This window comes from Tachysurus fulvidraco, chromosome 1 (genome assembly GCF_022655615.1).
Source record: "Tachysurus fulvidraco isolate hzauxx_2018 chromosome 1, HZAU_PFXX_2.0, whole genome shotgun sequence".
Classification (NCBI taxonomy): Eukaryota; Metazoa; Chordata; class Actinopteri; order Siluriformes; family Bagridae; genus Tachysurus; species Tachysurus fulvidraco.
The window spans coordinates 24,969,574-24,993,205 of NC_062518.1; the positions used below are offsets into that span (position 1 = coordinate 24,969,574).

A 23,632-nucleotide genomic window follows, 5' to 3' on the forward strand; every position below is an offset into this window, starting at 1 on the left:
AGAGCCCTGATACACTATAAGAAGAACCCAGCTTCAGAAGGTAAGCCGTACTCTTTTTGTGTCAACTGATTGCACTGAAAACTAGAAATGAGCATACTGGTATTTTACATAATTCAAATGAACATTTAGCAAACACAGCGGTAACAATGACAGTTTAGAATAAAGCAGAAGTATAAGCCCCCAGGGGACCAAGGTGAGATTATTCACTTTAGCAGGAAGGTGAACACTGTATAAACTGCTCTAAAATGAATAAGTAGGAGGGAATATTACAGAGATTGGGCATGACAATTAAATGCCAGTGTCAGTATCAAGAATGTCTAGAGAGCAAGACAAATCACAGCAGCGGAAGTATACTGCAATCTTGTACCAGCATCAACATTAAGACTTTTGCCATCATCAATTCAGGAAGCTGCACGTGTACAGCTCCACAGATAGAAATGACAGATACCGGAAGGGTTGCTGTGGGATGAGCTGGACATGTTTATTCACAAGGAAGGCAGCAAAATCACATCCACTAGAGAAAATAAAGAGATACAGATCCACCAACCCTAAGTCTGCTCCTACTTTGCATTCTATCAGTGTGTTGTTTTTGTTTATTTGTCTGCTAGTAGTAGTTCATTTTTGGGCTTGGCTGCTTTCTTCCATTTGTGACCACTGAACTTCAGCGAGTCCACATACTGTATAGTAGAAATGATTTCGCCAATAATACTTTGTTAATGTTATTATTAATTGTTCAATAATTGTTGTGTATATTAATGTAAATTTGAAGTTGATCTCATCTTGCCTGCCTGGGGTTCTGACATTTTGTTCTCTTCATAATCGAGTTTCTTGAGCCACCTAACAAGGAGGAATAGGCCAGGCGTTTTCCTTTCTGTAACCAGCAACACCATTCATTCATTCATTCATTCATTCATTCATTCATTCATTCATTCATTCATTCATTATCTATCCGAACTTCTCGGGTCACGGGGAGCCTGTGCCTATCTCAGGCGTCATCAAGCATCGAGGCAGGATACACCCTGGACGGAGTGCCAACCCATCGCAGTGCAGCAGCAACAACACTCCCCCACAATTTATTGCTAACAATGCCGTCACCAATGACATAATTTCTTTGTGTTGAATTAGCACAAGGAAGCATGTTACCACTGTTTCCATATCTTCACACCCTAATTCTTCTTTATTGAGGTATTCACTTCTGTAAAAGAAAGCTCAGGATTAGGATGTTTGTGGATCTGAATAAAAGCCAAGACTACCTCATTCTATTTTAAGGCTACTTTTTTAACCTTTGTTATAAAAGCTGCTTCTGAACTGAAATTCCTGATGGAAGGTCAATAAAAATAGGCACTCCTCTAGATTCAGTTGCTTTGCTGTGACACTTTTCACCTTTTTATGAACCGTTTAATTCCCTTTTCATTATATAGCCAAGGAATAACATGATGCATCCTCTAAGGAAACTTGCATTTCAGCACATTCAAATCTTATGTTTTCCAACAGCTTTCTGAATCTGAATCAGAATGTTTCTCCATATACCTGAAATAGAGGAGAATGTAGTCCATTTATTCATCATCTCTCCAAATCTTCATGAGCAGACGGTGTAACAAAGGCAGTTTTCCCTTTCTTTTTCATCTCAAATATAGATCAAACTGTAGTTACGTCTCAAGCTCAGGTCTGTATTTAGCTTCCGAAATCTGTTATAGAGCTGCCGCATGCGTGTGATTTGGTGTGTGATTATGGTACCTGCTAATATTTTAATTGCACACTCTCAAGGTCTGTGAGGGAACTAAAGCTTTTGATTTGCTGAGAATCTCAGTAAGATCCTTGTATTTAGAGAAGAAATCCACAAATATCTTTGGCCTTCTATATATGTTGCATCACCAAATGCAGGAGAAACAAAATGGCATAGAAATGCTGTGACAAGCAGAGAAACCTAGCTGGAACTGTATTGTTTGGAAATATAAATAGCGTTCTCTCTAAATGAAAGAGTTCCACATTTACATTCAATGGCATTGTGTGTGATTTTGCCTGAAGTTATGTCTTGCTTTCCACCTGTGCATTTTGATGTATCACGTTCATGGGTTCTTCAGTGAAGGCACTGAATACTAATACTTTTCAACACAATGCATTGCCTAATACCAGTGATCACTTTCATGTTGTATACCAGTGAGAGGTGATGATCATTATATGCTTGTAAATTTTCATTTAGACCTCTTTGGAAAGCTATTCTGAGCAGAAGGTTTTGGTAGTCAAAGCGAAGAACTCGAGCGCATAATGTCACTCAAACTTTACTTTGCCTGAGGCTGAGCAGTTTTTCTCCAGCATCTTTTTCAGAACTCATGAAATCATACATTTCATTAAATTCTTGTTGGCTGATCAATGGTGGATAGTAATGGTGGCCCCTATTACTTTTCCCATAAGACGCACTACTGTCTGCAATGCTAGGTTTGTTTACTTGGCCTGCACAGGCTGCATTATAAGGGATTCTGTCCTGAATCTCAGTGATCTGTGCTGACGTCTTCTGAAGCACAACAAGCTGGAAAGTGTATTATGGGTCTATGGGCAGCTGTTTATTTACAAAAATGACATGACTGCATGCAAACAGGAAGATTGTAGCTATCTTAAACAACAGAAGGCAAGTCTGACAATTACTGACAAATGAATTTAATGAGGCTTCGCAAACAGTCTTTAAATAATCTCTGTAAACGGGGTGTATTTTGGACAGGTTACAGCTGATACTTGTGGTACAGTCATCCGTGATGTGTGAGTACCAGTCCTAACACAGTGTCCATGAGTCAAGTGGAGTCAAGTCAAGAAGCTTTTATTGTCATTTCAACCATATGCTCTCAATGGGAGGGAGATGTGCTTTCCTCAGCCTTCAAAGGAAGTAGAGATGCTGTTGGGCTTTCTGGTGATGGAGCTAGTGTTGAGTGAAAAGGTGAAGTTCTCCACCAGATAAACACCAAGGAATTTGATGCCCTTGACGATCAACATGAAGGATACATCAAAGTTCAGAGAGTGGTCGTGGTCCATCGTGAGACCTCCCACAGTTGTGTCATAGGCGAACTTGATGGTGTGATTTGAGCTGTGCATTGCTCCAGTGCTCAATGCGGTGGTGTTGGAGATGCAGTTCCTGATCCCGATTGTTTGAGGTCTCTCACACAGGAAGTCCAGAATCCAGTTGCAAAGGTGTTTAGGCCCAGCAGGCTTAGCTTCTTATTCAGGTGCTGAGGCATGATTGTGTTGAATGCTTAACTAAAGTCTATGAACAGCATTCATACATACTGTATGTATCTTTATTGTCCAGATGGTTGAGGGCCAGTTGAAGGGTCTTGGCAGTGGCATTATCCATGGAGTGGTTTGGATGATGCTCAAACTACAGGGGGTCCAGGGAAGTTGGTTACTGGGTCTTGATGTGCCTCATGACAAGCCTCTCAAAGTCCATTCATCGTGATGTAGTCATTGAGGCAGGATACTGTAGACCTTTTTGGCATGAGGGCGATGGTGTTTCTCTTGAGTCATGCAAGAACAATGGTGCTGCTCAGGGAAATGTTGAAGATGTCAGTGAAGATATCCACTAGCTGTTCTGCACTATCCCTGAGCACATTGACAATAATGTTTTCTTCCATGGGTTAACTGCATAAAGTTCTCCTCACATTAGCCGTGGTTAGACAGAGTACCTGGTCATTGCAGGGATAGATGGTCTTTGTTTTCACTATGTTTTTCTGCAGCTCAGTGTTGCCTTCCTCCTAGATGCACAGCAGGACTTCTATGCTAGTTTTAGATGGTTGCCCTGCCCCATGCGCCACATGCTTGTGTATCGTCTGGGCATGTGCATGCTTGGCCTATCTGATGGCTCAGGACAGTTTAGCCCTTGCTGATCTATTCTGTCCCCTGCTCTGAAGGTTAAGTCTCTATAACAGTAATTCCTACCCCTTGCAGAGACTATTACTCCAATCATGAGGTCTTCAAACTAATCAGATCCTAATCCTGGTACTCACAAACATTAGTTGATTGTTAGACATTTCCAGCCAAGTACAATGATAATGAACAAATAGATTGCTAACCAATTCCAACATGTCTCTTAGAGGGATTCAGCTTCATCATATTCTAAAACACTGACATCCTTTTCCAAAAGTGAGGAAATGCAATTTTTTTAATTACTCAGAATACAGGCATTTGCCAAAAGGCTATAATTCTAAACCACAAACCTATATTCAAAGCATTTACAGCTACTTTGCTTGCAAAGTCAACCACCTGCAACCTGCCCACTTACTGTTGGATAAACTGCACATGCAAAGCAGTACTCATATTTTAGGGTCTCAATAAATCTGGGCCTGAGAGTTGATGGGGCTCTGTTGAAAGTAAAAGTCACATTTGTCTTCGTCAGGTAAGGGACTGAGGTGTGCACATCTATCTATCTATCTATCTATCTATCTATCTATCTATCTATCTATCTATCTATCTATCTATCTATCTATCTATCTATCTATCTATCTATCTATCTATCTATCTATCTATCTATCTATCTTCTACTCATTTCTTTAAACACTCTCACTGGTGCTTACAAAAAGAACACATTTAAGCTAACACAAGTATAATAAACATTAAACTTATTTGCCAAAAACACTACTTTTCTATTTTTGAATTATTCATTTTTTCTTAACTACAGTATATTGTGAGTGAAATAGCCTTTTCACACTTAAATACTGTAGGATCTGAAATTTAATTGTTTGCGTAAAGTGACAAAGAGGATTACAGGAACTTGTAACCAGGGATATGATGTTTGTTTAGTTTATTCACATGAGATAAGCTGTTCATTTCTGTGAGGTCAGAGAAATGAATTCACACAATATGTTTTCTCGAGAACTGTACCTGCATAAACAGTACCATTAGCTTCCTCCATTTTCTGTAGAGGTGTTATTGTCATGTTTTTTTTTATACTTTTCTATCTTCAAATACAATGTCCTCAACATGATTTAGAAAGATGGAGCTGGTGAAAGAAGCTTTATTAGAAATCGTGAATGGATTTCAATTCATTCATGCGCCAATGCCGAATGATAGGAAATTACTCCCAAAACACCACAAACTGCCTCAATTCCAGTTGTTCTTGGCCTTGTTTCCCGGTGGAATGAGGATGTCATGTGTTTAGAAAAAAATTGAGGCCTTGCAGAATGAAATAAGCCCCAAGACAGTACTGTGCATGTCCAGCATCCTTCAGATCTCTCTCACCCTCTTTCTACCTCTTCCAAGCATCCTCTCTTTTTCTCTGGTCTCTTTCTGATTAATCCACCCTACCTTCTCTTGTGTTTATAACTCATCCCTCTTTCTCCTGCCTGCTCCATGTTTTTTTTAGGCTCTTAGGTATTTAAAAAGTGATTTAATTTGCAAAACTGTTTGGTAAAATGGTGCATGTTTTAGAAAACTCATCACTAGGTTTTGATAACCTTCTAAGGCTTTAAGTCCAGATGACAGTTTATGTTTGTGTAGATTAGGTATGAGTTTAATTTGCAATTCTATCATCACTGAAAATTCACAGGGCGTTATGCAAAATTAGTTGCAGCTGTGTTCGCTTTAAGAGCACAGGATTTATGCATATCTATCTTACATAATACATCGTGTTTTAATATTCATTTAAACAGCATTAAGAGCGCCTGCCTTTCATTCATGATACCTCTAGGCTTGAAGGTTAGGCCTACAATTTTAACGATGTCAACCTCACAGCTACCTAATTCATCTTTCCCTGCTTTTAACATTGCTTGCCCTCATTTCCAACTTGCAGACATTGGTCACAATCTTGCTTTCTAGTGCTCTAGGGAAAAAGACAGACCCAAAGATATATCACTTTTCCTCACAAGACTGGGCTAAAATCCATCTCTTTAGTGTGCAATGTCTGCTTTATAAATGCTGTTTTTATGAAGATCAATGGTCACTGAATATGTAAGGCTCAATCTAGTGCCCAAAATCATGCACCCAGTTGCCTCCCATGTTAAAATATCAGATGAAAAAAGAAAAAAAAAGATGACACGAAAAACTTGAAATTGCTTCAGAAAAGTCGATGATTTCTAAAGATGTGCAGATGCTGGAACTACTAAACATACCTTGTCGAATCTTCAATCAGATATCATATAGTCATATAGATCCATATCAAGATGGAGATGGAGGACGTCTAGAATATTTACCCAACAGAATATTATATATTGGCTCTTGGCCAATAAGAAGGCATTGATTTTTTTTTTATTGCTTCGGCTGCTTGCTGTATCAAATACCTTAATGCCACCCTGACACTCAATCCTCCCTAATTCCAAGAAGAGGTAGAAATCATAAATAAGTGGCTAGGGAAGAAGGGGGAAGTGTTTCCAAGCAACACACCAACTCCCCAAACTCATTCTGTAGGTGGAAGTACAGAGGAAAGCAGAAAAATGGAATCAAACCTTATTTTGTAAAGTCTAATTAGTAATTCAAACACAAAGGCATGATGCAAACCTTTATGCTAGAGGCATTTTACTGGCAGATATAGAGAAACAAGGAGGACGTAAAAGGTAAAGTACGCTTTACAGCGAACCAGAGTAAAGAAGAGGTTAAAATCTTATTTTAAATTGACTTTATTATCAAGTTAGTCTTTGTCCTGTGTGTAAAAATACACAGCACAGCTGAAACACAAGCAGAACTGATTGCTCAGTGATCTACTGAGCACATGCATGTTAAAGCAGGACAAAATCCTTCATGTCCCCCAATAAATTGAGGTGACAGGAGGTGATATGCAAAAAAAAAATGGTTTCACCGGTCATGTTTCTGTACCTCATGTTCAGAGGGAAAACGCACTGAATGGCATGACAATGTCAGCGAATATTCTCCAGTTGGAATTGGTGTATTTTACTGTAATCAGCAGCCAGTACTTCGTGCACTGAGAGGAAATCTCACATAAATGAATATGCAATGAGGATAAAAGGGCACAAACAAAACGGACTATTGCTTTTATAGGTGCTAAAAGCCACTTATTCTTGTTAATTAATCCTCATCACTCAGCTTTAATGCCAAATGAGTGTTTTAAATAGTTTTTTTTTTTTTTTTTTTACAATTTTTGTAAATATACCTGATAATAAAATCCCAAATTTTAAGAACTTTATTTCACATAACACAAAGATATACTAATATAGGCGTTTTGTTTTGTTGTATATTAGAGTCCCTCGTATGTAATCGCATGTTTTGGTGTAAACCTATTTTCTAATTGTGATTTATTAGGTAAAAAATTGTAAAGTTTATCTTATATAGCCACATTATCCTGGTCAGTGGCACCTTAGATCCTCATCTTGGATGAGACACCAGTCCATCACCAGGCACCAGACACCCACCCACCCACCCACCCACACACACACACACACACACACACACACACACACACACAGATTGGGAAAATTTAAGATCATCAATCAAACATGGCAACCCATTTTTTGAAAAATGGGTGAAGACCAGAGATATCAGAGGAACACAGGGAGAACATGTGAATCTCCACAGAGAAACCTGAGCTCATGATTCAAACTGGAAGCATAAAGTTGTGGGCTGAATGTACTGGTATTAAACTAATTTGGGTCCACGCCAACTTGGTGTTCAAACTTGGCCCAGTTGTTTTCTCTGGGGCCCAATTATCATTATCCTCTGTGTACTTTTTGATGCACAAGATTAAGAAGGCTTTGTTTATGAACCTTTTTTGTCTAGTCGACTTAAACAAAATACTACAGTATAAATACAACTAACTGAATGATGCCATCTGCCATATACAGTACAAAAACCAGGTGGCAGGTGTTTGATACTTTAAAAAGATCGATGCTTTTTTAAATAAACTGACAGTGTATTAACGTTTCATTGATAATATATCATTTAGTTCCTAGTTTTCCTAGGCTGTGCAGTTCTTTTGGATTCCCATAACATATATATGAATTCAAAATGAATATGCATCAGTTTATATAACAAAATAAATAATAAAAATAACTAGACTCATAAAGACATATACATAAGAAACGTCTCAGCACTGGTGCATACTGCTATTTTAAAGGGAAAGATCATTTGATTATACAGTATGCAGTACAGTATCTAAGGTATATTACCACACCTTATGAGAATATGTGCCTCGTATCCCTAAACCTGTGAAACTTTTGTTTCACCACCTGCACAGTAAAAAACACCATATTGTAATCAAGGAGGCTTAATGCTGAGTCACACTAATGTACTTTTTTTTAATATATTTTCTCAAGACACAACATGTAACACTACTGCACTGAATGAATTTATTGAAAACAATCGCTGTATTTCTTCAGCACAAGCGGTATCGTAACTGCCGTTGTTACTGTGCATGTGTCTTCATGCAGTATGGCTACATGTCAAATGTAAGGAAAAGTAATGAGAACTTTTTTCCAAATGGCCACCCTTCTTTCTCATGGATTTACAATTCACTGCAAGGGCACTGAAAAGCTGAGCAAGCCCTTTGACAAGAGACAAACCACCAGGGAACGAGCAAACGAGAAAATGAGAGCTCCAGAAACGCTGCATGAATGTAACACCCTGCCGCGGAGAGCAAATTGCAGGTTGCAAAATGCCCGTTCAACATGGAGAAGTACATGAGGGACACCTCCTCGTGAAGAGTATGGCCACCGCTGGGAGAATACTGGTACAAAAATGGGTGCAAACCAAGGTAGGTGAGAGCTTGTTAAAGAGTATGGAGGCCCAGAGGGGCTCTGAAGGTTGGAGAAAGCGAACAAGCGGAAAGCTAAGGTCATCCTTTCATTTGAAGTGGACGACTTCCAGTTCTGCGGTGCCAGATTATTCATGAGTTATAAAATAACCCAGCATTAACATGTACTTGCTTTACAAATAACAGTCTGCAAAAAGTAACACCGTAGGTGAGATGAAAACATTCTTCTTGAAGTCTTGAATTTCTCTTCCACCCTAGGCCTGTTTCTGAGACTCTTGCTTGAAAACGACATGCTCAATTTAAAATGAGAACATTTTAAATCTCAAAAACTACAAGGTTTATTTGAAGATTTCTGGTACCAAAATAAAGTTAGCACATGTGGGACTATATATATATTACCAGGTCAGACTAAGAGAAGATGGAACTTTATAAAGAGTATATCTCTTTGAATTCATGCAGTGAAAAACACCAGAAAGTTTTATTAGCTACCGAACTATAAAACTTAATTTAACTGATTTATATGTCACTATAGGTGTTCGTTCCATCCAAATAAAACTAATTAGGGTTTGTTTAGGAATTCCCCCATCGCTACATACAGAAGTTAGAGTAATGTGAGTAATGCCACAGCTGAATTGAGCTACGACAGCAACACAGCACTTCCGTGAATAAACACAGCGATCATTTTGGACCGAAAAATACCTAATTCATAATATACGTGTTTAAATACCTTTCCTTTCCCAACCGTTTTCAATATTAAAAAAAGCAAAAACACGATTCAATTTTGTACATAACTGCATCATTGTGTTTAAAGGTTCAGGACATTTAAATGGGATTTAAACGTTGTTGTTTTTTTCCAAACACAGTTTGCTCGACATGGCTGATTTGGATGCTGGATTTGGATTTGGATGCCTACAGTACGTGCCTATAGAAAGGTTTCAGCCAATAGAATCGAATGGAGGTTTTGTAGGCATTGTAGCCTTTGTATGCTTATGAAAATGATTGATAATTTCTGCCCCCCTCACCCTCGATACCGAGGGCTCTCGGGTGGAAGAGGTGCTAAAAACTAATCGTTTGATTGATCATGTTAGCTGAATAAACAAAAAATATATACAGTATAATGTCACAGTAAAACTTCAAGCTGTATGAAAAGCTACGGCTGAGATTAAAGCTTACTGTTACTGGTATAACGCATCAGAATCAGACTTATGAGTTCATTTATTTGTTCTCTTACACTTATAATGATGTGATATCAGTCTTATGCATCTTGTTGACTAATAAACGGTCCGCACTAAAAGACAGCACTGGACGAATTCCATGATTAATGATAGCAATCACAGCAGACTGCAAACTGTGTTCTGGGAAAATATCAAATATTCAAGTACTGCTACAATCAGGTAACTTGATAAAACAGTTTATATTGTTTGAACACTAACTTTAATAGCAGAGCGGTATTAGCGAGTGTGGTCATTACAGTTCCATGAGCATTAAGCACTGAAACAGGTGCACTTCCTCTTCCTCGCTTACCAGGGTAACATTCTGCACACAAATGATGTGGCACCTCACACTTTTTAATGACCCCATTGCTCTGCACTCTCACGTCAGCAGAGCTCACCCTGTCTATTAAGCACACTGTTTAAACAGCATAACCTCTTGAACATAAAACTCTGACACACCTGATTACTACTAATTAAATCACTTATTTCCGTATTTGTACGAGCATCAGTCATTCCCAACCGATATGTATTTGTTATGTATGACCTAAACCTTTTTTTGTATTTGTGATATCAGGTGTGAACTGACTCAAGTTGAAGCGCCCCCCCCCCACCCCCCCACCCCCAACCCCACCCCCAACCCCACCCCATCCCCAATTAATGGTGCGTTTGTTATGCATGTATGTTTATCCATGAGAACTGGTATCAACCCCACTGCTCTCATGTTAGGTCCAACAACAGCCACAGACTGAGTTCAGGTGTTGTCCATGTGATGATTGGTGCTTTTAACTGGTGACAGCAAGAGATGCTCTACAAAAGTACACAGTTTTTGGAAGGGGCATAACTTAACGAGCGGCCCACCGACCGAGACACAAGATGCAGTCAGCCATCTGTTCACCCTGTCGCTAATCTTTCTATCTACCAACTCACAATAACACACACTTGCACTCAGTGGGAAAATGCAGCCCTTGCTGAGCGGAGAGAAGGAGAGTGTAAAATGAGAAGTTAGGTTTTACGAAAACTGTTTCTGAGAGGGAAGTTATATGAGAGGTGGGCGCAAATGAAATACATAAGAGTTCTTTCTCTTCCAACATGACCTACAGTATAGGAGGGAAATGTAGAGAATGTTATTTACAATATTTGTAGGGTGTGAAAAATGGTTTAAGTACAAATTTAAGTCTTTTTTTTTTGCGTAATAACTAAAGCATTTACATTAGGATTCATCTATTATAATAACTGACTACCTTCACTCAATATTTCATCATTGTAAACAAATTAAGCAGCACATTGCTGTTTATTACTAACAAAGGGTAGTGAGAATTTCATCTTTGCTAAAAATGAAGCCATATTATTCCAGCTTCTTGTGTGTTGCAAGCTGCTGTGTATTCTCTGTGTACTTTTCTGTTACGCCGAGGTCTATTTGCACTAACCCTGCCTCACTCCTTGCCATTGTTTGTAGTTGTTCATTATTCATCAATCATTCATGAGGCAAATTTAGAGCTGCCAAATTACCTGCCAGCATGTTTTGGAATGAAACCCACGCAGACACAGTTAGTGCATGGACAGAAAATCAAAACAGTAACCAAAGCTCAGGATGGAACTGGGAACCCTGAAGGTTTGAGATAGAAGTGCTACCTGTGATGCCACTATGCTGCCTGAATGTTAGTGTTATAGTGGATTATTAGTATCATTAAAACAGATGTCCCTCATAGGGCAAACAACAGAAAGCAGAGATTAATCAGATTATCTGAAGCAGAATGGAACAATTTTTTCTTGACTAGCGTGTATTTGTCTCTCTTTGCAGGGCCTACCATCACAGAGATGTGCAAAATGCGCAGCTCTTCCTCAGCTGCCGTGTCACTAGCTGGGTCTACGGTGGTGTCCACGCCTGCAGCATTCTGATTGCCATCCTGATGGTGGATGTGGAAAAGCAGAGTCCCGTTCTCCAGCCATTGCTGCCTCCAGCGCACCAAAGCTATGTCCTCTGAGCTCCCTGAAATCTCTGCAAAAACACAAACATGCTGCTGCTCTTAGTAATCATTTAAGCATAGTACTGTAGATAGATTGCCTTTACTAATTCTGGGGCAAAATGGTCATTTAAATGTGTAGCTAGAGTGTAGTTAGATACAATGTTAAAGAAAATAAAAAAAATACAGATTACAGATAGTTTAGTATAGAGATTATTAACCATTTAGTACAACGTAAATTATCCAAAAAAGTTTAAATCTATACTAAAGAAACTGGTAAGGAGTAAAAAATGCATAATAGGCTTGTTCTTACAACTCTATTGTCAATCTCAATCAAGTACTAATGTAATAAATGTAACAAAGCCATCTAGACTTTAAAACCTGTTATGTCTCTTATACTTGGACCTAAGCTCTTTAGCATGTTTCGTTTCTTTTTTCTAGTATTATTTTCATAGCCAGGTAGAATGATGGGATGGAAAAATGCAGCAGAGTGCAAGATTTCTACAACGGAAGGCATTTGGAACCTCCAAAGCACTTTAAAACGTGGGTGAGACTGCTGAGTGCTGTTTGGTTTGACAGAAGAGGGCGTGAAAAAGTATTACATGGAAAAGGTACAGACATATAATTAAAAAGCATTAGGAGTCACAAGACAATCGTTTCCCATGTATAAGTGGGGTATGCAGTCAGTAGTGTCTTGTTAGAAAGGCATTTCAAAACTTTAAACACAAAACTGGAGCTGTGAACAGTGCAATGGGTTTTAAAAGCATTTCGACATTGGCAGAAATAACACATACAGTATGCTTGAAAGGCTATGAAGCATGAGGTGTGAGACACATTTATGAATGCAGTGAGTAGTGCAGTGACAAAATTTAGATGTAATGACATTACTGGTGTCATTTTTTTTGTTTGCATATTTATTCATGTATTGTGTTATCCTGGGGGGCACGGTGGCTTAGTGGTTAGCACGTTCGCCTCACACCACCAGGGTTGGGGGTTCGATTCCCGCCTCCGCCTTGTGTGTGTGGAGTTTGCATGTTCTCCCCGTGCCTCCGGGTACTCCGGTTTCCTCCCCCGGTCCAAAGACATGCATGGTAGGTTGATTGGCATCTCTGGAAAATTGTCCGTAGTGTGTGTGTGAGTGAATGAGAGTGTGTGTGTGCCCTGTGATGGGTTGGCACTCCGTCCAGGGTGTATCCTGCCTCGATGCCCGATGACGCCTGAGATAGGCACAGGCTCCCCGTGACCCGAGAAGTTTGGATAAGCGGTAGAAAATGAATGAATGAATGAATGTGTTATTCTGACATAATAACTAATATTAAAAGAATCAGAATAACTACTGTTATTAAATATTATGTGATTCAGGAAATTAAGAAATCTCTCTAACACTCTCTTTTTTGCTCGATACTTTAACACCTCTGTTTGGGTTTGGAAAAACACCTTGTTAAGTTAATCTATTCAAAATGCCTCTAGAGCTTGCTCAACCAACGCAAATGACGACACTTGTGTGCTCGCACTTCCCCTCCTCATACTCCCACATGCCTGTTTTGCTGTGACACTATTATTAATGATGGAACATATGGGGAAAATGTTCTAACAAACCCAAATAATTACTGCTGCAAATAATTACTGCTGTTCCTCTATTTGGCCCTTGCCTAAACACACTTCCTTCATGCATTTTTCTGAAATTTCCAAATTAGTCTGATGCCATTTGGATTTTATTATTTTGTTGATTAACAATTATTTCAAAAGGGCTTGTGAATTAATTAATTCTGATTAAAACAAAATCCATATGCAATAGTTTAATTACTACCGGGAATAAGACTTGACCTCTTGTTGTGTCTTGTTCTAAATGTCAATATAATACAGCAAAACAATTTAGAAGAAGGACATTCAGGAAGAAACTGAAGATGTGGCCAGATATCAGAGTAATTTATGGATATTTTTTATGCAGCTTATTTATTTCAATGTCTCTGGTTGAATTATTTAATAAAAAAAAAAAAAACAATACAACAAAAATGCATTCACAAGAACAAACATATCTCACAGGAGACATACACTTACACAAGTGAGCAGTTGAGGTTTAAGGGCCTTGCTCCAGGACACAGCAGTAGCAGCTTGACCGTGCTGGGGTTTAAACACACAACCTTTCTATCAGCAGTTCAGTGACTTAACCACTGAACTACATCTGCCCATATTCTGCCTAATTAAGCCTAATTAACTGTTCACTAGCTGTACAACATCTGAGCAAACGGTAGAAGCATTTCATACTGACCGCTGTGACAACGTAAAATATGGGTGCTCCATCCCATCCAGTCCATGATGATTTTGTACAGGACTCGGCGGGTCAGTGAACCCAATGTGTTTTTCCTCCATTGCAGCAGTAGTAATGGTCTGAAGATTGAGTGTCTGCCATCCAGTGTAAATAATTCTACAGTGAACATACTGTACCGCTCACAGTATGGAATGTTTCATCAGGCTCACCTTTATTCAGGTCAACTGACAGTGATTCTCAAAGTTCATCTGAAAATCTGAAATTCAACCATAAGGTGAACCCACTCTGGATAGTTGTGACAAAACTGTTGCCAGAACTCTTTTAGCCAATGTGTTGATTCCAAGGCAACCTGTAAAGGCTCATAAAGGAGACCATTAATGAGGTCAGCAGATGCTTTCCATTTTTTAGAAAGGTAGCAATAAGACTAAAGTGATGCCAACCATGTGGTTGGAAGTGATGTGTACCTTGTTAGTTAGAGTAGAGTTGGGTTGGCTAAATGAGGTGAACACTATTCACACAACCAATCAGTATACAAACTTTTTTTTTTACTTTTTTTGGGTCTGCCAAAACTCCAGTAAAAATAACTCGGCTTTGCAGTTGCTCTCAGTAGGGATAGTCATGACAGAGATGCTTGACCTTGTGCCTCATTAATGGTTAATGCAGACTGTTAGCTAAAGCCTGATAGAAGGCAATTCCCAGATTAGCTGTGACATGGAGGTGTTTAAAAATTCCAGCCACATTGCTGCATCCGATGCAGTGCAACTATATAGCAGAAGTACTCGATAATGAGACCACTGAGAGTTAACTTCATAACTGGCACCTTCAATTGGAAATCGTGTACAGTCCAAATGCTCTGAAACTGAGACAGGGAACTGGTTTGAACTGGTTTGGGCCAAATCATCCTGGTAAATTAATGATGCAATCAGGCTTTAAAAAGCCACTGGACCAAAGTGTGTGTGTGCACTTTGGATGGGTCAAATGCAGAGAACGAATTCTTAGTATGGGTCACCGTACTTAGCCATATGTCACGTCACTTTCACTTATGAAGGTGACATTGTAGTTATGAAGGTGACATTATAGTTAGTAAGGTGACGTGGTAGTAATGAAGGTGACTTTGTAGTTATGAAGGTGACATTGTAGTTATGAAGGTGTGATGGTAGTTATGAAGGTGACTTGGTAGTTATTAAGATGACTTGGTACTGTAATTATGAAGGTCTACTGGGATCTACTCATGTTAAAAAGGATAAAAAATCTGATCTACTCGTGTGTTAAAAAGGATCAAATAATCTGATCTACTCGTATGTTAAAAAGAATTAAAAACAGACCCAATTGAGGGATAACAAAAATATGATTTAATAAGAAAAAAAATAAAACATAGCAGGGGTAGAATCACAGGAACTACTATAGAAACATGACACAGCAAAAGAAAAAACTGAAAACACCAAATAAGAGACAGGACACATAAAACACAGAGAAAGAAAAGACGAGGACTTCGTGAAGCTACAGTAGATGCAATGCGGATGAAATATATAGACTTGATAATTAACAGGCAATTAGGAACAGGTGACTTGTAAAATAACTTAACAACCCCAAACATACAGTCAAACTATAGCAGTACTATAACATATCACTATTATTAAACATATCTCAAGTCAAATGATGACACACATAAATTGACATCATAGTTTCCAAATCTCTCTATACACTGGGGAAATGACCCTATTAGGGATATTAGAAATTAGAATATCTTGTAAAAAAAAAAAAAAAAAAGCGAAAAAATTTAAAAATAAAAAAATTCCCCTATGAATGGAGGCTTTTGGGACATAATGATGATGAGCGATGTTTAAAGAAATCTGGTGACACACACTGCAAACGATTCTGCAAAGTGTTCAAATTTGATCAGTTTATCTAGTTTTAACATGATTTGTCATCTATTAAACTTTCAGTAATCTCAGGACTGCAGTAACTCACGTCCCCTGAAGATCAAATTTTATTTTTCTCTGGCTTGTTTCAAGGTATATTTCACCGATGGTGCCAATTTTCCCCCTGAATAACAGTGCACAAGCGAGCAATCAGTCAAAGTCAGACCTGCTTTGCCATGCAATCCAACACCAGGAGCATTAAATGCAATTGCTAGCAAATGGTAATTTGTTAAGGTTTTCGTGCTGTGTTTAATATTGCATGTTGGATGATTAGCTCCGAGGAAGATGATGAAAATGGGAGTTCATGGTCCTGTGATCACCTGTCCATTTCCGGAGGTAATGTAAAATACATCGTCTGGAAGGTCAACAGATAAATCGCCAATTGTTCACGTGTCATTTTACCAGTGTGCTATAATGACAGCAGGAGCTTCAGGATCTTGATACTGTACTAAACCATATGCTGAGAGCTTTACTCAGGCCAACGTGTACATGGACACGCATGATAACATTATTGGTTTTACCTGCATGTTCTGGTCATTGCCGAGCTCATTTCATTGCTTGAAGGTTCATTTACTAAAGTGTTTAGTAGAGAAAGAACCAGCTTCAGTTGTAATATGGTCAGAATGTCCAATCAGAATATTTCAGCAGTGTTATTATCCATGTCCACTGTCTGACTATGCGATGTAACAGCTAGTCAGGAATCTACTGAGAGACACTGAGTCTGGAACGAAGTGTCCTCCTTCAATCATCGTGTGGCAGCCAACAACGTTCAAGAGACATCTCATGAGCGTTAAATTAACACCTGCTGTGTACAGAGACCAGTTGAAAATGAGACTTTCCACCATTTACATTCCATCACTTTTTTTTTTTTTGAATTACTGAATACATTTGCACCAGTGAGGCTCATGTCGTCCCTTACAGCATAAAAATCAGGATACATTTTCATCTAGTTTGATTGTGGCATGCTTTGGGTACAGCTGTAAAAAAAAAAAAAAAAAAAAAATATATATATATATATATATATATATATATATATATATATATATATATATATATATATATATATATATATAATCTAATATATATGCAGACTCTTTTCTTCCACACTAATCAACTGAAGTTCTATGTATTTTTTTTAGAGCAGGCAAATCCTCCAACACTAACAAAAATAATATCAAGTGTAAAAAAACAATTAGCTTTGTCATAAAATGTTAATATGTGTGAACAATAATGATATAATATGAATGAATAATAATTTTGGAATGAAAACGTCTGACCACTGTGACAAAGTTTGCATTTTATGGCTTTATCCAAAGTGATTCATCCAGAAGGGTTTAACCATTAAGCTACTAGGTTAGCCCGCCTGCTATGGTATAATATTAGCATTAGGGTTTAGTTAGAGACACTAGGAGTCCTGTAGGGAGGTAAAGTAAGTCCACGTTTACATCCGAGTCCCTCGTGCACTACGTGATCTACCATGCTGACCAGCCGAGAAGTCCGATGTCTGAACGTTTTCTTGCAAAAACAATTTTTCATCCTGACGTTCCTGATAGTAAAGTAAACACTGTCAACATACACAAGATGTGGAATGTTATTTTCCGGCAATATTGGATTCTGAAATAATTAATTGTATAAATCATCCACATTCCTCTCTGGAGGCAACTCGTTCGATGCATTTGAAAGTGCTGGAGGAAAGAGGAAAGGGTGTCAATCAGAAACAATATTATATACCAGACATCATACTGCATGTTGTTTCCGATGATGAATGGTGAAAAATGTTTCAGGTGAAAAGCTCTTGTAGCACAAAGTGAGCCATAACAGCGGCAGAGGAGACCTTGGTCAGTTTGACATTAATTCATGAGCACACTCGCTTTAGAGTAATGCACATATACATCAAGAAATGTAAATATTAAAATGATAATTAGAGCACTGCAGTAGCCTCGGAGGGAAACGTGGGGAAAAAATTAAATAACACAGAGTCAAATAAGAATCTTTTCAGCTCTGTGTGACACAAACAGCTGGAAAAAAAAACAGCCTCAGCATCAAGGTTACCATATTGTCCTTCGCTTTAGCCATCTCTCCATTTAAAATTACAGCTGTAAAGCTGAGCCCTTCTATGGACTGATATCAAATCAGTGTGTTCGTGCCAATCTATAGCACTGACTATGCTAATCTCTGCTTTAAAATGTTTTAATCAACATGTTGAAGAGTTATCAATAAATGTTAGTATGCTAGGCAGGAGACAACTTTTCTTGGGGTCTTAACCAGTAGCCAGTCAGAACCAGAACTGTACCAATGAGAGTTTTTATGAGTATTACTTGCTCTGAATGAGCAAACTAAAGACACACTATCATGAGGAAGTCCAATCGTAATGTCCAATGTCCCAAGGTGGCAAATAAAATTATTACAACTGGCAAAATACCACTTACAAGACAACAGAAATGCAGCCTATTCAACAATGTTCATATATTAAGATCAATTCAATTCAGCTTTACAGACATAGAAACAAAAGCGAAAAAAGAAATAATAATAATAATAATAATAATAATAATAAATAAATATAAAAATAAATAAATGAATAAATTACATGAACAGGGGCGGTTCTAGGCGGTTTTAGCTTGGCTCCCCCTGTCTGTGGTCTCAGCCACCGTAAAACTATAAGTATAATTTTTACTTTCAAAAATAAAAAATGGACATGTCGTCGATGGGAAAGAAAATTATTTATCAGTTTTATCCAAATGCGAATGTATTTACTTTACTTTTACACACGTGCGTTGTAGCCTTTCAAAAGTGAGTCATCAGCTGTCTGCTTTATTTGAATGGAGAAGCACAGGTACGCGCAGCGTGCACGCGCAGTCAGAGCTGGAGGCGTTTATCTATAACGTTAATCGGCGGAAAGACGCAAAGACGGCAATCAAAAGCAGTGAAATTTCACTATTCTTATTACCAGAGTCGATAGCACAAACAAAATATTAATGCAAACAATCCGTAAAAAAAAATAACGTTTATTTATTTGGTCTTTGTCTTGTGAATATTTGTTTATTAATGACTGCATTCACTGGACACACTGTTTGTAGAGAATGCACACATACATGAACTGATCTGATTTGAGACTGACCATTACATCATGCATAACATTTTGGTGTCCACTTTTGCCATTTAATAATACCATAACTTTTGGCTTACTATGTAGTCATATAATATATAATATAAAACTCTTCTTGTTTTAAATTCTCTTTTAAATTCTCACTGAGGGCTAAAACCCCTAAAGATGAAATCCTAGAACCGCCTCTTTACATGAAGAAACATTGAGAGGAACCAGGCTCAGAAGGGAACCTCATCCTCACTTGGGTGACACAGGACAGTAAATACTGTAAATGTAAATAATGTCCTTTCTACAACAGGAACTAATGGGTCATCGTGAACTCTGAGTTCACCACATACCCAACACTAATTCCTTCCTGTCAAAGTCTTGATGATTGGTGATAAAGACCAGACCACACAGCTAAATGACGCAACATTTGTTCAAAGAAGGCATGACGGTCTCCAGGCAGCTCCATCCACAACAATCCCATGATTCACTGGCTGACCATGCAGATCAATCCCCGACAGGGTGAGATATCATACGTGCCACTTCTATTCTAACGCTCAAAGAGCCTGAGAAAACTTTTTTGTTCACATACACGTTTGTATTACGCTTTAAACAGTTTGCACAATTATCACACATTTATTCTTTGGAAATCACCCTCATCACGCCCACAGACTGCACACACAATCCACACAGAAATGAGCTCTTTGTATAAAATGAGCTCTTGGGGTCTGAATGTAGCCTACAGCTCCTACTAAGCAGTGTACTGTACGTAATGAGACGTACAGTAGTGTGATCTTTCTGACATCTACTACAGTGCTGTTCTTTAGGCTGTACATCACTACACAAGTGCAGGTGCATGAGAAGAACCAAATCTTGGTCAAAAGTATCTGCATATTCTACAAATACACAATCCTTGGGGAGCTGGTGTGATAGCTGGTGTGTCTCTGACACAGAAGTACAGAGAGACTCAAAGCTGTGGTGAAGCAGGGTTTGTTTGTGTTTTTTTCAGGATGATTCTGAAAGCTGTAGAAGAGCGATAGTAATTCTTTAATGTTTTATACACAGCTACAGCAAGGCGAGTGTGTCAGTGGCTGGCTCGTACCAGTAGGAGGCAAACACAGCAAGTGGATGAAAGCAGGCCATCCGTCGACAAAGCCGTAACGAGTCTTTTCAGAGCTGCTTTGTGGAGGCAGGAGACAACTTTTCTTTAATTTAAACTGCCATAATAGCGGTGCTTTTTATAGCAGTTAATCAAATTGCTTAGCAAAGGCATAATTGTCTGATGTCTTCTTCTTCTTGACAGTCTCTGACCTTCAACAGAAAAAAACATGGTATACAGTACATTTAGCCTTTATAAACAGCCTGTAGGTGTTTAGCAGTGCTGGAAAAGCCTAGACTGCTGCAGTTCCGTTATTAAACAGTATTAACAGTCCAGGTTCCCAAAAAGCTCATAAGGACTAAGCCATTGAATGGCCAAAAAAAAAAAAAAAAAAAAAGATATAAGATTACAGAGTTGAATATTTTGGGTATATTTGTGATCAGCAGTGCAGATAGTAATAAGAGGTTGGGCTACACTGAATCATTTCCTTTAAACAATGAGCATGCACAATGCCATTCTCGTAATCACGCACGATTCCATTTCACTTATAGATCTGACGTATCGACGTTTAGTGTTTGAAATAACCAGCTGGATAAATTCTAGCAAATTTCCTTCTTTCATGTTTTCTGATATTGAACATCTTTTATGTTTTAAAGTATATCACATATACCGTACAGGTTCGAATTACATTTAAAAAAAAAAAATCTATACAGTTAAATAAAGAAAAGGCTGAAATATAACTTTCTCTGGAAAATGGACAAAAAAGTCACCTATGTCTGTTCTTAACCACAACTCTATACACCCTAACCAAATTAAAGCCTCTGATCTACGTTGCTTCCGGCTTCGTGAGCGATAGTTCACATTTCCGTGTGCTAAAAATATGTAAGGCATCAAAGGAAAATCGTGCAAGCGGTGGATCTCACAGGGGAAGAAGTGATCTCATGTGGACTGTGAGAATTCTATGTGGTTTCCATTTCCAAAAAAAAAAAAATGTATTCAATTAAATTAAACACAGGCAGATGGGATACTGTACATCTCATTCTGTGCGTTTCACCGCTAGTTAAAATCGGTTCTGTGAAAGTGAAAATGGACCAGAGCTTGTGTTAGGAATCAAGATTTAATAGCCTTTAGTATAGTAGTAAACTCATCTGTTCTGAATATTCTAAAGCACTGAGCTTCCAACTGATACTCACTCACACATAGTTGTTAAAAGAAAGTCACCAAAAAAAAAAAAATCATTGTAAGTTTTACTTCTTCTGTTGTACAAAAATAGGCTTAGATTATGTGTATAAGCTGTTACTGTAGAAACAGTAACATAGTAGAATGAGAGAATTAATATAAACTGATCCAAGGGCGTTCAGTGAGGGTCAGATCACAATGGAGTTTAAAAATACAATGCGAGTGTCAATCATACCGGATTCACGTCTCGACTGGCTTATCTGCCACTTTATAAGAGGGAAAAAAAAACTTTTAGAGTAAGTTAGAATGAACCATCATCATGCTCCAGCACAACCTGTGTAAAGGCTGGCAGGTCTGCTTAGCCAAGATAAACTGTGATTTAAGGAAACTAGCACTGAAGGAGTTTTAATTCCTGAGCAGTAAACGTGCAACAAAGAAACTTCAAGTCATGTTGTAATAAATGTGTTTTGATGCTGATTATACTGTAAAGTTTTGAAAAATAAAATAAATAAGTGCTGGGGGATGTAATTAAAGCACGCTTTTCTTGTTGTACTGCGGTGCCATTGCTCAGCAGTGGTGTAGAACAGATGGTACAGTAAAAGCTTGTTTGCCTTTTTTGAACCAGAACCGTCGAGGACTCTAATAAGCTTGGATCAAGTTGGAAGAGGGTGATGTAGTGAAACGGTGACCTCAGGAGACTTGCTTTCTAACCACAGCCAGTAAAAAAACAACAGAATATCCCGTTTTTTTTTCCGGCTGCACCATGTTGCTTCAGCACACAGATCATAGTTATTGACTCCTCATACAATTTGGCTGAAAGAGTGGAGAAACAGTAATTTGGTGCAGGTGGGAACGGTTCTTTTGGGAGGATTTATGTAGCTGAAAATAAGCAGGGCACAGTCGCATTGTTTGCTGTCGATACAGCTGCCGGAGGGATGGAATTTTGAAACAGAGGCATGGTGAGATGTTCTCTATGACTAACGTACCACATTATGATTACTTTCTATAAACAGTGGTGAATAAGCGTTATGATTATTGCATAGAATCCCCCTAAAGCAATCGCGACTACAGGACCGGCTCTTTATCTTCAGCAGGAGAGCAATTGCAACCAGCTCCTAGAATAGCCGCATAAGCAACGATCCTTCAAAACGAAAAACTTCACCGAGCAAGAACACCCCCATGCTATCCCATTTTAAGACAATCATGGCTTAAGAAGAAAATTGAAGGTAATCTTCTAAAATTACTCAAGCAGAAGAAAAAATGTAGGCTCACGTTGGCTACCTGTCATCCAGCCAGTGATGAGAAAAGCTGACATCAGAGTGACTCAGGCGGAAATAAATAGCATTCACTTTTATCGCCATGCCCTAATCACTTCAAAAAAAAAGAAAGACAAAAAAGAAGTAAAATAATAAAAAAAAAAGGAACAGGGTTCCTTAAATCGATGCAGCATTTGGGGACTGAGAATCAATCGAAAGCAACCGAGCTTAACACAGCATGAGCGCTTAGAAAGGACTGCAAGTCTTGTTACCCTGCACGACTTCCGCTCAAGTTCGATAACTCACGGCATATGAGAGCTCGCTGTACGAAATGACATTACTCCTGTGGCCTTCTTCCTGACATACCTTTTATAGCAGGAAATAAATCCAAAACAAAGCTAAACACAGCAGCTTCCTGTACAGCCTACAAATACAAAAACTTTGACTCTAAATCTGATATTTGATACTAGATGGTAGCCTGGAAAGAAGTGTAGTGTGTCTGCATACACACTTCCTGTTTATATTCATGGCCTTAGCCTTTTAAGGTTTTCCATGATCTCCATGCCTGTGTCTCAATCACCTCCCTAGCTCGTGACTCAGTACATGGTGTACTGTACATGAGTTGGGACACTAAAGACTCTTCTAATTTCCTCATTAGTCACTGCAGAAACCCAAACACATAAAATATTTAAGTTAGAAAGCCATATAAATGTGTTCGCTTAATCGTACGCATTTCTGTCCTGATTCTTCTAGCTGGAGTGTAGGCTCATCGGTAGATTCTTGGTTCGTTGATTAAACACTTAAAAGTCGTTCGACTCGAACAAACCGTATACAGAACTTCTAACAACATCAGTATTTGCATGTGAGAGCTACAACAACAAGAAGAAGCTACTTATATTTGTAGAATTATGTCACTTCCAGCGAGATGTTCCCTGGTTATTGCGGTGCA

The 23,632-nt window shown here is 38.5% G+C and overlaps 1 protein-coding gene across 5 annotated transcripts in view; it reads right to left on the minus strand.

The window, feature by feature from the left end:
- The window catches only part of astn1 (astrotactin 1), a 223,503-nt gene that overhangs the window by 166,501 nt on the left and 33,370 nt on the right, over window positions 1–23,632 (minus strand). For all 5 annotated transcript variants that reach the window (XM_027132844.2, XM_047818340.1, XM_047818320.1 and 2 more), the window contains exon 2: window positions 11,709–11,899. In XM_027132844.2, the coding sequence (XP_026988645.1) occupies window positions 11,709–11,899 (191 nt within the window). The remainder of the gene's footprint in view (window positions 1–11,708; window positions 11,900–23,632) is intronic.